Source organism: Engystomops pustulosus, chromosome 10 (genome assembly GCF_040894005.1).
Source record: "Engystomops pustulosus chromosome 10, aEngPut4.maternal, whole genome shotgun sequence".
Classification (NCBI taxonomy): Eukaryota; Metazoa; Chordata; class Amphibia; order Anura; family Leptodactylidae; genus Engystomops; species Engystomops pustulosus.
In genome coordinates this window covers 16908814-16925013 of record NC_092420.1, presented here as the reverse complement: position 1 = coordinate 16925013, position 16200 = coordinate 16908814, and the positions used below count along the sequence as shown (strand labels likewise).

General features: G+C 42.5%; 1 protein-coding gene across 9 annotated transcripts in view; it reads right to left on the bottom strand.

Annotated features, from left to right (window-relative positions):
* MAGI1 (membrane associated guanylate kinase, WW and PDZ domain containing 1) overlaps window positions 1-16200 on the bottom strand; it is a 351260-nt gene that overhangs the window by 76768 nt on the left and 258292 nt on the right. For 8 of the 9 annotated variants that reach the window (XM_072127798.1, XM_072127802.1, XM_072127795.1 and 5 more), the window contains 3 exons: window positions 15121-15240; window positions 6266-6475; window positions 2734-2944 (listed from right to left, as the gene is read on the bottom strand). In XM_072127798.1, coding sequence (XP_071983899.1) covers window positions 2734-2944; window positions 6266-6475; window positions 15121-15240 — 541 coding nt within the window. The remainder of the gene's footprint in view (window positions 1-2733; window positions 2945-6265; window positions 6476-15120; window positions 15241-16200) is intronic. The other variant, XM_072127797.1, reaches the window with a different exon arrangement.

The following is a 16200-nucleotide window of genomic DNA, read 5'->3' as shown; positions in this document are numbered from 1 at the left end:
AAGCCCCACACACACACATGCATGTAGATTTAGACTCATTTGGCAAAGGTTTATCTCCTGCAAACATAAAGAGCAACATAAGTGTGGTCCACAGGAAAAAAATCTCTATGGTTGAGGGGGTCCAACTACTGTGACCCTCTCTCATCAAGTGAATGGTGGTCCTGTTCTCACTAACGGATGGAGCGACAGGTTGAGTACATGTCCTGCTGCTCCATTTTCTGTCCATGGGAGCATCTGAAACCATGGCCACTCCCATGCACTGTCTATGAGAGTGCCGGTGATACCCAAACGATGTATCGGCAACTCCTGTCACTCCCCTAAACAGTAAATATAGTGGCAGGACATATGCTCTATTCATTAGTAAGAAAGCGGTGGTCCATTCTTGAGATTTGTGGACGTCCAAGTGCTCAGACTCTCACTGAGGAGGTTTTATTTTAACCTGAATACAGGGGATAAGGGATACAATCAAGTACAATCTTTCTAAACTCTGACTTGCTTGATCCTTATGAGCTCAAAAATCAGGAAAATTTGTTTTTTATTTAATGTATATGGGGCCTGAGTGCTAAATTATGTACAGCGTAACGCAAACATCAAAGACGGAACTTACAAAGGGTAAAACGAGCCTTCATATAAGTTACAACCACTAAATATAAGGAAGAGATATACAATAGTGATGAGTGAGAGTGCAATACACCAAAAGAGGAGAGAGAGGGCGCCGGTTATCACAAATCGGTTCCCCGATCCCACCCTCCCCCACTCCATGCAGTTGTTTAGGGATTTGCTCAGCTTCCTGCTTCACCAAGCAGTATGTGCACAGATGACTGGTTTGTTCTGTGTGAGGAATTAGTATCTCCTTCGGAGACACCGTGTATATTGGGAGATGGCCGGTCGGAATAAATATCCCTTGCACCAGCCGGATCTGTGGATCTTCAGATCCTCACTGACAAGAATAGAGAAAAAAAATTGATGTGGAGTGAAATCCGCAATCCGAGAACAAATCACGTTCTAAAATATTAACACTGGAAGCTTTCACGTAGATTTACAATGCGTGTCCATCAGGAGAGGAGCGCGGGAAGAGGCGGCCGAGCGCATGGGTGCAGTCATGGTGGAACACATGCAGATTCTGTATCAGGGAAGAGCGAGCATGATCCGGGCCCCTGGATTACTGGAGGCCGCACACATGATATACTAAATGTGGCTTCATGAAATGGGTTTGAAGAGTATTTATCAATCATAAGGGGTTGTCCAGCATAAGCAATACATGGACTCTTCTCAAAACAAGCCAGGGACAGGTGTGTCTTTTTGGGAAAACAAAACAGGTTTTTCTAATCTTGGATGACCACTTTAGAGGAAACAAAAATACACAGTCCTAGCGGCAGGCAGCATGTTATAGAGCAGGAGGGGTGAGAATATTGTACATAGTGTCCTATCTGCAGGCAGCATGTTATAGAGCAGGATGAGCTGAGCAGATTGTACATAGTGTCCTATCTGCAGGCAGCATGTTATAGAGCAGGAGGATCTGAGAAGATTGTACATAGTGTCCTATCTGCAGGCAGCATGTTATAGAGCAGGAGGAGCTGAGCAGATTCTACATAGTGTCCTATCTGCAGGCAGCATGTTATAGAGCAGGGGGAGCTAAGCAGATTCTACATAGTGTCCTATCTGCAGGCAGCATGTTATAGAGCAGGGGGAGCTAAGCAGATTGTACATAGTGTCCTATCTACAGGCAGCATGTTATAGAGCAGGAGGAGCTGAGTAGATTGTACATAGTGTCCTATCTACAGGCAGCATGTTATAGAGCAGGAGGAGCTGATCAGATTGTACATAGTGTCCTATGTGATGACAGAATGTTATAGAGCAGGAGGAGGTGAGAAGATTGTCCATAGTGTCCTATCTGCAGGCAACATGTTATAGAGCAGAAGGAAATTAGCAGATTGCACATAGTTTCCTATCTACAGGCAGCATGTTATAGAGCAGGTGGAGCTGAGCAGATTACAAATAGTGTCCTATTTAATGACAGAATGTTATAGAGGAGGAGGAGCTGAGAAGATTGTACATAGTGTCCTATCTGCGTGCAGAATGTTATAGAGCAGGAGGAGCTGTGCACATTGTACATAGTGTCCAATCTGCAGGCAGCATGTTCTGGAGCAGGAGGAGCTAAACAGGTTGTACATAGTGTCCTATCTGCAGGCAGGACATTACACAGCAGGAAAAGCTTTGCATGCTGAACATAATGTCCTATCTACCAGCAAAAAGTTATACAGCAGGAGGAGTTTTGGAGATGGTATGTTGTGTCCTAGATGCATGCAATATGTTATAGAGCAGTTAAATGTAGCTTTTAATGTTTGGGATCTGAAGTTTTAGGGACTACGGCTGGCCATAGGCCTCTAGGCAATGTTTTTTTAAAAATACAACAAAAACATAATGACAATAAAAGTCTCACTTATCAAGCAGTTTCCAATCCTAATCAAATAGTTTATTATCTATTTACATCCATTTAAGACTCTCAAACACAGAACCGGATGGGCCCAATGGAGTAGCAGAGGTTCCTTCACTATCCCTGGGTTCTGGAACAATAATTTCACTGAAGGCCCAGCAGAAGATAACGTCATTTAGAGCCAATCACTTGTCACTAGTCTCTACTTATGAGAACTGTACGACAAGTAACCCATGAGACCTCTTACCATAAAAAGATACTAAAAGCATAAACAGAGGTAAAAACATAACACTTACTCTATAAAATAGACTTCCCCATTCTCTGTGTAGGCCATCTCCCAGTTTTCAGGCAGAGGTCCAAGGCTTTCCTCGTCAGTAGGAGGTAGGTATTGAGGCAACTTCTGAGATGCTTCCGTGATGGTGGGAAAACTTGGAAGAATCCGAGCAAGTGGTGCGGCTGGCTCTTGGTTATGGTTGGCTGTGTTTTCGTCTTGTTCACTAGAGTCTGCTGCCATTATAAGGAGAAAAACGGGGGTTCAGTATAATCCACACATAAGTACGAAACAGGCTCTGAGCATGAGGTCATCCTAGCACTGAGATGACAGTCTGAAAGGAGTAGCGCATACATGTGAACTACTACTACACCGAGACATAAGGGAAGAGTACAGTACAATCTATTCCACACATCATCCCCGTGTTTGACATCCACCACCTCCAACTCTGAGAAGAAAGAAGCCCCCGAGACCAAAACTACAAGTGGATTCCATTGGATTAACAATCTCCATATGAACCCTATTCAGACGAAGGGAGCACACTGTGCTATACAGGTGCACAAAAGCCTCCATTTAAATGTCCACATGGGGAAATTTGCAAAAAAAGTAAAATCAAAGGAGTCCCATGACTCGGCTCGTAAAAAAACCTCTACTCTTGTGCCAGCTCAGTCTTGCTGAACATTAGCTTTATCCGAAATAATGGTTGGGATTAGAACAAAACGCCGGTGGCAGCTCAAACTGAATGGACGCAGCCGTCGTAGTGTGAAGGTTCCCACACCTGGACCCGACGGGAAATATTTTGCAACGTGTATCAAAGTGCTGATGAGTATCACCAGTCAGAAAGAATTGACGGATTGGAGGTTATTGAGAGATTGGGGAATTATAAAATATTTCAACAATTTTAATAATTTCATCTAACAACTTCAAAAAGAACAATTTGAATGGAACCCCAACAATAAGCTGATCTCAGGTACCTCCCGCCCTTCCCAAATGTAAACTATGAAGACACCAAACATTGAGTGATCAAATCTACTGAAGTGCCACCACATGACCCATTTGAAATTTAGAGGAGTATTATAGTATATGGGGATCTCAGCAATTGGACCATCACCAAATAAAAGGAATGGGGGTCTCTTGTGAGCCCAAAGTACAGGAGCTACTTTTCCTGCACATACAACCACTCATTGATTCTATGTAGGACTGATGGACATAGCAAGGAACCATCCAGGCTAACCGTTTATAGGAGGAACTGTTTATTCCAAATAGTGTTGAAACAGCGACCTCACGTACACAACCAGCCACTTCATTTCCGAGAATGGTGACTCCCATTCTATTGATTGATGGTGTATCCCAATGATTTGGATCCCTATCGATCCGCTACCCTTTTAATATTCCTTAAGAAAACATATGATGCTTCTCTGACATTGGCCAACCATTAACCAGTCCATGGCAACCACAGAAATTCCAGACTCATCATGCAACACATTTTGGCCAATGACATGACAGACGGCCATCTTTATTACTCTTGTAACGTGGCAAGGGATTCTTTATCTTGGGTCTACAGACATGGTTGGCTCCAGGTTCCAGTAGGCTTCTGGGTGTCAGGGCCTCAGTGGGCCTCTTTGCAGTGAACTCACATGGCGGCATTAATAATTCAGAAACTAAAACAGTCTCCTGTTCTCCTAAAATATTCCCTAGTTTATCATCCCAAACAGCAGCATTATTATTTTATAAAAAGCCTTCCATACCCCCATGGATTTCTTATGTACAGCCTTATGTGCCCCCCCCCCCCCCAAGCAGTTCTGTGCCCCAGTACTTGCCCAAGTATGCCCAGTACTGCCCTGTCTACAGATATTGAGGATATTGGATTAGATATATTTTAAAAACACCGCACCAATATGATTCTGCATTTGGGTAAAGAATAATGAGCTGCAGTACCACGTACATCCTGTGGACAGGTGTGGTGATGTTTTGGGGGAAAAAAAATGTGCCATGTTGTTTGGACCCTAGAAACTCCCTTTGTACCGATGTTACATGCAGTAGATAATTGCAGACCCTCGGCCCTCTGCCCACGTTTTTAGGACATTGTTCCCTGGGGACGAGTCCCACTTCATAGTTTCTGTGGAACAATGAGAAGACGGCCGCTCTTTTGTTTGCTCCAGATAATGGATGTGTTGTACGACAGACTATTGACACTCGCTGCGGAGGTTTCATAATGACCAGAGAGCGTCTACTTTCCCCTGGAGCTGGTGAGAAGAGGTGGTTGGGCAAGGAGACAGTAGACGTCATCTGTTGTGGATTCTCTTTCTCTGACTGCGACGCGTCACAATGTGCTACTAATGTGATAATGTGTCACTAAGTGCCGACATCCCTATTACTATGCATTGCCTTGAAGGTGCAAGTAACATCACATTAGTAATCACCGCCAACACTTTGTATAGACACGTAAGTAGTCTGCTGCAAGACTCCCAGGGTTGCTCTAACAATTAAATACCGATGGATGATGATCGACCCATAGGATTTTTTTATGAATGTCAGATAAGTAGGGGTCCGACATTGGGATGCTTCCTCATCAGCGCGTTTCAAATGCAACAGTGGAAGGAGTAAGAAGTCAAGTTCGACCCTTTGTTTAGTGGCCAGTGTCAGGAACAGCAGCTGAGCACCTATTAAAGAGAATAAGAATTTGGTTGCAGTTCCAGATGTTGGCCACTACAAAAAGAGCAGCGCTAGATTTCCGGCTCCATATTTAATTATCTTGGATCAGCTGATAAGCGGGGGTTAGACTTGTATTCACCCAACCCATTCTTTTTGTCAAGACCTGACACCTGGAGTGGATAGGGGGACTTGCATTCCCTTGTTTTGTGGGACTTCAGGATCAGTTGAGAAGTTGGCCAAAACCCAAATGTTCCTTTGGTATAGAGTGGTCCAGGAGACCTGCTTCCCCAGTTTTGTGGGTCGTGGGGAACCTCAGCTGTCGAACACCTATGATTATACATTTATACCCTGTTAAACAACAAGGGCCATTCAGCCCAGCCACTAAATCTAGTTGGGGCTGCCTAGTTTGTGGCAAGATTTTGTGAGCCACAAAGTCCAACTCGAAACACAAAGCGCCAAGTTTTGCCCTGATAATCTATAAAAAATTGGCCCCTTCCCAATTCTGGAGCAGTAGGCAGGTATGTTTCCGGTACAGGAGGTCCCCTACTTAAGGACACCTGACTTACAGATGACCACTAGATACAGACTGACCCCTTTCCCCCCTGTGACCTCTGGCTAGGGTCTCTGGATGCTTTACTATAGTCTCAGACTGCAATAATCAGCTGTAAAGTGTCTGTAATGAAGCTTTATTGATAATCCTTGGTCCCATTACAGCAAAAAAAATTTGAAACTCCAACTGTCACTGGGACAAAAAAAAGTTTTTGTCTGGATCTACAATCATAAAATATACAGTTTCGATTTATATACAAATTCAACTTAAGAACAAACCTATGGAACCTATCATGTACATAACCCAACCAAAATAGAAGTCTTGATGAACATGTGACCCTCCATGATGTTACCTGTAAAACTACTGTTCATCTCAGGAGCCTCATCCTCGTATTCGTAATTTTCGTTATGCACTATGCCAGCATTTTGCATATCATTGTAAGACTTTGTCCGTTTAGGGGTCGACTGCTTAGCACCGGAGAAATGGTTTTGCAATGCATCACCGGAAGTCACTTTCCCATCAACGGGCTGGATCGGAGGTTTCGGTGTCCCATAATAGTTACCTAGACAACGAGAAAGAGATTGTTAAAAAAAAATACGACCCAAGTGTATTTCTATACCAGTTGCCTTCATTAGAAGACCCCACAATTTCTCCCTCTTAATAGTATTGGGGGGGGGGACTACTAGTTCATTTCAAGGCACAGGCAAGAGGGGCTCTTTGTTCCTTGGGGGTTACTTGAGTTGCATGTACTGGGAGGATTGAGGAGCCCATTGTTGAAGATCATTCATTGCAGAGACTTAAAACAAAAGGCAGCTGGGCTGAATAGCAAAACTTCATCTCGCTGCGAATTTCAATTAGCAATCCCGATCCAAGTGAGCTTTTGTACAACGTGATGTCAGATTTAGAGCGTACCGACAGAAAATATAAAATTCATTACCCCCTTCACCCCGAGAACCGAAGAATGGAAGGAATGACCCATATTATCAAGTCGCTCTCATTTCTTTGACCAGGGAAGGAGATTTTTTTTTTTCCCTTTTCCTCCTGTTCACAAATGTGGAAAAAGAAGGACCCTGTAGACCCCGCATTAATGAGGGAGAGGGAGGCAGCTGCCCGATTTATGTCACCTCACTGCATTTTATTGTATTTTTTTTTTTTTTACTTCTTAAGACTTCAGTATATGACTTGAGTATATAATTAAGAAAAATTAAAAAAAAACAATCGTATAGTAAACAAATAACATAACTATTAGTGGGCGTTGCTGGAAAAATAGAAATAAAAAATAAATAAATAAATGGTGAAGAAATATTTTTTTTAGACATTAATAGATGACCTAAAGGAAATCTACTATCAAAATCCATCCATGATAAACCAGGGACTCATAGATCCAGGTACCGTGACTGTGGTAATCTTCTTATATTTATTATCCATGACCTCCATCCTTTTAAAATGATGCTAATGAGCCAGAAGAGCTTTCAGGAGTGTTACCAGAGCCCCTCCATGCTGTTTCACTGAGCAGGAGCACTTCCCTCCTCCAACTGTGTCACATTACATTAGCCAGTGGGAGAGGGGAAGTGCTGAGGAAGCAGAGGGAGGGGAGACAGTGTAACAGTCTGTTAAGCTACCGCATGGAGGGGTTTGGGTGACTCCCCCACCCCCAAAGTTAACTTTTGTTTAAAAAAAAAACTTGCTGATGTTATACAAGGAATGTTATTTTTAGAACATCAATATTTTGACTATTAAAGGAAGGTTTTCCAGGTAAGGATATTGATAACCTTATCAATATCAGATCAGGGGAGGTACAACATTTGGGAGCCCTGCTGATCATTTGCTTAAAGGAGCAACAGCACTCTGTGTCCTATACAGCCAATGGAGAAGACAGGTCATCAGTACCCTGGTCCCAGAAATCCCCATTATAAAATAAAAATTGGGGACCTTAGGGACCATCCATAACTCCATAGGTGGTAGTATAGGTGATAGACATTAAAAAAAGTTTTTACAAACTGGACACTTTTGCTAAATCTGTGTAGAAGGTCAATTTACTTTCCATTTATAGAGTCACCCAGGAGTTAAGGAGTCCACCAAAGCCGAGGCTGCCAGGAACATGAAAACAACTTGAATTGTGGCCTAACCCAGGACTTATTTATGGCTAAAACATAACAGCTCTAATTATGCCATTATATTTACCATATTATGATTTAGTATTACAGATAACCCCAAAATGGAATGGACTCTGTGTTGGTATTCCAGCAATTTGATCTACAACATTTAATTGGTTTTCCGATGGGAGGGTCAACTACCTAAAGCATTCTACAGGTCTCTTATCAGAAGGTATTGAGGAGGCTCTAGATCAGTGATGGCGAACCTTTTAGAGCCTGAGTGCCCAAACTTCAACCAAAAGCCACTTATTTTTTGCAAAGTGCCAACACAGCAATTTTTTTCTCCTTGTTCTTTGACAACTTTAAATCGTTCAGCCTCCTAAAGACACCAATGCAGTTGAAAGTAGGAGGGCAAATTTGCCTATCATTGTAGGAAGATTCTATAGGAAGATTCTTTGAGTTCTGTCTTGTGAACTTCATGCTGGGGTGATGGCCTGGGTGCCCACAGAGAGGGCTCCGAGTGCCGCCTCTGGCACCAGTGCCATAGGTTCGCCACCACTGCTCTAGATCATCTTGTAAGCCAATATGTTGAAGCAATGCAACACAAATATGAGCAAGGCCAGTTTATTTGGGATACCTCATATTAATCCATTTTTCAAAATAACAGTGGCCTACACAATATCAAGCTCATCTGAATTCCATCCTTATTCCCCAAGCCAACCATCCATGTTCCAATTTTATCCTTTAAGACTTTCTACCACCAGGGTAGACTCTAGGTCCCATTTCTAACTGGGTAAACAAGATCTACACCAGATGCAGTCAACCTTTTGTTTCTTGTAGGCCCAAATCCATTTACTTTGCTTTTGATGGCCTTGGCAAATGGTAACAACTCAAAAATTCCCCTAACTGTGGGTCTTTTTACTTCTAAGCAACTGGATGAAGGCTATTGAACACTTATTAGAGTTGGGCCTATTGCCCACAAGCGAGTCTGATGCGTCCATTCCCGTCCAGTTCTGGTTTGCGAGCATTCGGGCCTGACGTACCAGCAAGCACCCAATGTGAATTTGATGGAAGTTGCACAAGTCAAACTCACTCATGGGCAATAGGACTAAGGATTCCTTCAAACAAAAGTGTACTGTTGGTGAAAACCGGCCTATATGTTGTCCCGATCCCACGGGCTGTACACATTGCAGAGGGGGGGAGTCCCTGCAATGTATAGAAATATAATAAAAGGATATCCTTTCATGTAATAGCCAATCACGTAATAGCTAATAAAGTGCCAGAGCGGCTGTTTGACTGGTAGACGGGACATCCTTGCATTATATTTCTATTTACTATAGGGATTCCTGTCCTTTGTACAGTCCATGGGATCGAGCCAACACACAGGACAGTTTCCATGGACTGCACACGTTCATGCAAAGGAAGCCTTAAGGTTGGGTTGACAATGGGCACAGTGAAACGTACGCCAAACTAGATCCTTACAACATCTATATGGTGGCAGAAAACATAAAAAAAAGCTATAAAACTACTACCAACAAAATATTTAAAAAAAACAAACATGATAAAAAAAATGTATCCTAGGTTTGAAGGGGTTAAGGGTAACTACGTGATGACCGTAAAGGTGGTGAGGCCAAATAAATCTATAATAACCTTATAATACACCCCCCACTAGGCCCGTCAAGAATAATAACCCGTCTTGACTACTGTATTTGCAGACGATGTGGCCGATAACAGACAATACTGTACGTACATTGCAGATGTTTATTGTCAAATGATTGTTCTGCAAGAATCCAGTACACGGGCGCGGAGAAATCTGTCTGCAGACATCACAAACTTGCAAACGTTCGCTATTCAGAAGCTGCCTTGAGGAAACTCTAGTAACCAGGCAACCAGACCCGAGACCCAAGAGATGGCAGCTGGAGCAGACAAAAGTGTGTGTGTAGTGGTGGAGGGGGGGGGGGAGCGCTTACTTTCTCCCACAATCAATACAAACTTCCTTATTCGAGAAGGAAAATCAAAATCTTTTCTACTTTTTGATATTTTTTGTTTTTAAAGGTGTGAAAAAGATTTGCTAAAAATCTTCGATAATTACGGTAATTGCACAGTGTTTTGTTGGTCAAGGCAGATTTGTAAGATTTTGGGTTTTTTTTGTTTTATAAAAACCTGGTGAGACCTAAAAAAAAGGGTTATTGTAACCATGGAGACGTAATTTCTAAGAATGAGGGGTTTGTTTGCATACATATGTAGAGGAGGCTCTGTGGAAGACAAACCATAACCATAAACCCCAATTCACGATTTCATCTCTACCCAACTGCAAATACTACAGATCGATAAATCCTTCTAACTGTAAGGACCTAACAAAACCTATGGATCCATACTACATGTCTATATAAAACACTAGTACCTATAAAGGTGAGCTAACCCAAATTTTAGGTTTGGCATCCTCCCTTCGGCAACTTTTGCATAACCCAGACATATTGTTTGATGGGTAGAGCAGCCAAACGGGCAGCTTTACGCCACTAGCAACTAGGCATGGGTGTGATTGGCGAGGTGGACACCTGGTGGACCAACAAGCAACATGTCTGGGTTACGTGGAGCTGCTAAACAGAGGACAAACCAAAGGTTTGGGTTCGCTCATCTCAACAGTTCACCCCCAAGATCAAACTCTTCAGTTATAATCTACAAGGCACAAACAAGTCACAATTGGGCTCATTTACTAAGGGTCCGAAGAGCCCATTTTCGTCAGGTTTCCCGCCGATTTCCGATCAGCGCTGCATTTAACAGGGACGCACACCATCGGATTTTGGTGCATCGGCGCCGGATTTCATGCGACACAAATGGGGGGGGGCGGACCATCGGACGATCCGACTGATTCGGACAACGCGCGGGATTTAACATCGCAAATTGTGTCGCGAGATCAGCACTCACAAGCACCAGGAAGAAGAAGGTGAACTCCGGCGGACCTCAGCAGGGAAGCAACAGATGCAGGATTGCACACAATGGGGCAGATTTACTTACCCGGCCCATTCGCGATCCAGCGGCGCCTTCTCTGCACAGGATTCGGGTCCGGACGGGATTTAAGAAGGTAGTTCCTCCGCCGTCCACCAGGTGGCGCTGCTGCGCCGAAAATAATCTTAACGCCCCGGAATGCACCATCCCATAGCAGGTGAAGGTGAGCGCTTCCCAAGCGACACATTTCGGTTTTTAAATGCGGCGGTTTTTCCGAATACGTCGGGTTTTCGTTCGGCCACGCCCCCCGATTTCTGTCGCGCGCATGCCGGCCCCGATGCGCCACAATCCGATCGCGTGCGCCAAAAACCCGGGGCAATTCATGTACAAGCGGCGCAAATCGGAAATATTCGGGTAACACGTCGGGAAAACGCGAATCGGGCCATTAGTAAATGACCCCCAATGTTGGTGAATTGCACCGGACTTCATCATCGTCGGAGCGTCCGGATCGGGGATCGGGTAATTAAATGTGCCCCTTTGACTCATTTAACAGAGACCATCCATCAACAAGAATGTGTGCCGCCGGCACTTCTTCAGTGCTATAAATAAAATATCCGTGACCTATAGGTGGCATCATCTGAATTGTGGTGGGACTGGCTCTCCATGTAATTTGAATAGGATTGTGCTAAATTTCCCCTGATGGCAGAATGACTGAACATGTTGGATTTTGGTTGGCAATGGCTTATTTCCAACCTCCTTTCTGAGATGGCGTCTACGCCTGGATGAGCTAATCATACATTTGTATGAAGGTATCCAAAGGAATAGCAGTGAGCCAAACGATGGCTTAAAAGAGGTGTAGGTCAAGCTATTGAAAAAAATCTTTCAAAAACTGGAAAAACAACAACTACATTTCACAGATTGGATTCATAGAGCACCAAAATAAAGTATCAGCCCCTTGCCCAATCACTACAACAGTATTTATTCATCACATGTCAAAATACACAAGGCTGTCTTACTATGACAAGAGATGACCTTATTTACACTGCCGTAGGGTCATGGTCCAGCTGTAGCAACTAGAAACAATTGTATAACCGACTCAATATAAAAATAAGTAATAACAAGCACTGTAAGGGGATAAACTCTTGCATTTCCCAATAGATCTGCTCATAAAGTCATGGCCAAAGCTTAGGCATAAACAACAATAAGAGAAACATAAATCACTATACAATGTGATTCACATTCACTAAAGCACCATAGGGTTTGTTTATATAACCAAATGAAAGGGATGTAACTTGAGGTGATACAGAGCCTTAGGGGTCCATGATTTCCTCCCCATATTAAAAAAAATGCATATACTGTAAGCTATAAACTAGGATCAACCATATTGAACTGATGTGAAATTTCGGGTCACTATTTTATGGACTGCAGTCTGGTATTCTAGTAAAAACTGAGAAATTTATGGTGGCTCAGGTAAAGTCTTCAGATTTTACTATAATACCAGACTGGAGGAGTCTATAAAGTGGTGAACCAAAATTTCACGTCCGTTCAATATGGTCAATACATAAACAGAATGACATCTTGATCACCTCTGAACCATCCCACCCTCCCCCAATGTACTCAGGAGCCACCAGAGAGGTGAGGGTCAAAATCTTCCCAACAAAGAAGTGCATAAAGAAGTTCCGTGAGATGATCAGTCGAAAATCTATGGAAATGTTCCTCTTCCATTATCATCAACTTCTACTAGAGAACTTTTTCAAAAAGTTATCCTAGTCGTAAATTAATTGTCGTTATTGGCCATTAGCAAGATATCTAAATAAATCCAAATAAATATCCGTCCTAACTTATTGTTCTAGTAATCCTATATGGTGATATGGAGGTATTATGGTGCCTCAACACATTTGATGGATTTCAGCCTACAGCTTCACATTTTGTAGCCTGAAGACTCCATTCTGAACATAAGATTGTCAAACACTTTCCATTGATCGAAGAGAAATCAGGAGTCTGGTTATGACTTAACAACACACGTACCTAGTGCCTCCAGCCAGAGAGGTTGTATGTACACATTAAAGTTTTGAGAATTAAGCCTGAAATAGGGCAAAGTTTAACTTTCTACATCAACGAACATCATTCACAACAGTCATCCAAGTTGGACCAACACATTAGATGGAGCTCCTGCCTCACACCTTGCTGGTGGTCAAAGCTCCCCATAACAAATTGGTTGGGTAGCTGAAATCCAACTCACTCAGGCAATAAATCTTAGATGTGAGACCTTCTCATCTTTGGAAAAAACAAGTTTCTAGTCCAGTCCAATCTGAAAGAAATCTTGGCCAGCAGAATTCAAAAAATTGTCTCATGGTCAATGACTTAATATCTACTTTTAACTCTACTGATCACCATTTGCATACAATTGTTCTCCGTCTTTCAGGAAATAACTTCTGAGCTCTTTCCTATAAACAAAGAAATAACCATATTTCCATGGAGAAGCACGCTCAGCTCTAGAGCTTTATGTTTGGGGTTAGTGTTGTAAGTTGCTACCTCTGTTGATACCTCTGGTTCCTATGAGAACACAGCATTGAGCACATTGAGATCCAACAGCCTGATCATTCTCTTTTACAATATTTTCTTGAATTCGAAGGAACCAAAGACTTTACATCATTGACAAAATCCATCAGGTTCATCCGTGCTTTGAGCACCTTTCAGATGGACATTAGATATAACTTTAGTGAACCAACAACATTAGCAAAATCAGTCAATTATCTAAAGTTTGTGGATGTCCTGATCAACCAGATATCCAAAATCTGTGCTGTAAGTCAATATCATCTATAACAACCTAAGGCCAGTTTCCATTAACGATCACCAATGGTTGTAGGCATCTACTCTGGAGAAATGATTTTCACTACAAGGGGTATTGCCATCATGTTGCTTTCTTGTGTGGTACTGAGCACTGATCATCAGGCCCCATAAGGATGCAACAAGTAGAAGAATAGTGAGATGTATGGGAAACATGGCCCCAATTGTTCTTTGCGCCATAATACTACATGAACCTCCAACCACATAAAGCCAACAGCAGTGATTTGTCTCTCGGTGCTACTTTCTGGCTTCCACAGTAAACAGACACTAAAAAAAAATTCTTATTTCGTCTGGACAAGTAGGTAAGGTTGTATGAGGACATATCATTCAGAATCTCATTTCTGTAATTTCAGTCGGCAGTTTTGCAGTCAAATTAACAAATTACAGGAGTTAGCGAATGGTTTAATTATCCTGTGAGCAGGTCTTCCGAGGGGAGACATTTTCAAATGAAGTTTTCTATAAGAAAATAGTAAAATGGATAGTTTATATAGCAATGGGCAAGACCCAGCAGATGTCAGCTGCAAATAATGCAAGCAGGTGGAAGCTGGGAGACATTAAGGACAATTTATCTTAAGTTATGGAAGTCCTTAGAACCGCTGGGAACACCATCAACTCTGGAAACATCATCAATCTCGAAACCAGGAACAAAAGACCCCTCAATTGGCACACATGGAAGCAGATGTACACGCTCAACTTCTATGTAACTTGCAGGACATAACATGTTCACCTGTGTTTCATTCTGCAGAGGGAACTTAGGGGACTTAGAGTCCTCTATGCTCAAGATCATTAGGGGTCAGAGTGGTTGGGCTCACAACAACTTACCCCTATCAAGTAGAAAATTGCCTTCAACACATTAGGATTTTTAAGGAAATCAACAAATCGAAAAAGTCCACCATGTTTAGATCCACCACTTCCTGTAGATACTGTAACATGCATGTGCTCCTAATGGGCTAAGTGGAGTAAGCTGCAACCAGTGGTGGCCTTTTTCCAGTGAGAATAAAAGGTTTGAGCACACAAAAAATCCAAGTGCCCCTTACATCTGCTGTTGGTAGAGAATTGGAAAACCTGTTTAGACATTTAGGTGTCTCGCCATGATTCATCAAATGTGTATATTCACCTTGAGAGGTGGCTTCAAGGGTTGTAAGAAAGAAACTTCTTTTTATAACCAGAAACAGTAGCACTCGATTCTTGAAAGTGGTGAAAGATGGTAAGTGGTGCCGTTTTTGAAATACAAAGAGATCCTTCTGGAAAAATCACAGACAATCCCTTTAAGGAAAACCAATCTAAGACTAATCATTCTCTTTGATCGTACCTTCATATGTCCCAACTTCAAGTAGAGTTCCACTCTGTTCCAGTGCCAAAAACTCCTGTACGGTCAGAAATCTGTAGTCCACACCAGGGACTTCTCCTTCTCTAGGCGGACGTGTTGTGCCTACAAAACAGAATAGAAAATTTACATCAATAGAGACATTTTGTTAGATCTTATCTTGTCTAGACCATAGAAAAAAGATAACTGCATAGTCAGAGATGGAGAAATATTTTCTAGATGTGGTGGTACTGCGACGGGGTTTACTGGTACCAGAAGAACCAGGCACCACCCATCCCTTCAATCTGGGCCAAATCTGGTCAATGTTTTTGACTTGCTACAAACAGATACAACCACATTTTTACACATGTAGGACATGTTGATGTAAAGAAACAAAGAGTCTACAGAGACATTATGACCACCAAAGAACCTCACCACTGAATCCCCCCACAGCCACCGTCCTGCTACTCTGTGAGATGGAGGGCTCAGATGATCTAACATCTGGTCCATGACACACAACCAACAGGGAGGGGACTATGACACCAGCTGTCAGCTTCAGACAACACTTAGTAGCTAGATTGCCCTCAGCAAGAGAAAACCAAACTCCAGCCCCTGTGACACTGAATATTTGGATTTAGGAGCACATGATTCAGAATGTAGCACAACCTCAGACAGTTGTCAAGGACATTCCAAAGGCTTAGCTCTAAAATATCTCATCTAGGTTCAGCGCTGCTGTGAAATCCATCCCTGGTGCTGGGGCTGAGGTGTAAACCTCTTACTAGGATAGAAGGGTTTCCTTCATAGGCTGCGGTCACAAGTCCTTCTGGTAATTCTGCGCTCCCAGCAATGATGAGAAAGTAGTTCTGACAATGAGGAGGAAGACGAGATGTGTGAACAAGGATTCAGAGGAGCAGCTGGCTAAAAAGTCTATTGTAAACCAGTAAAACAAATTGTAGGTAACTGATGTGATATAGATAGATAGATAGATAGATAGATAGATAGATAGATAGATAGTGCTGCTTTTTACCTTGTACATTATCTATGTATCATCTATTCATCTATCTATCCATCCAATAACTTTCTAAT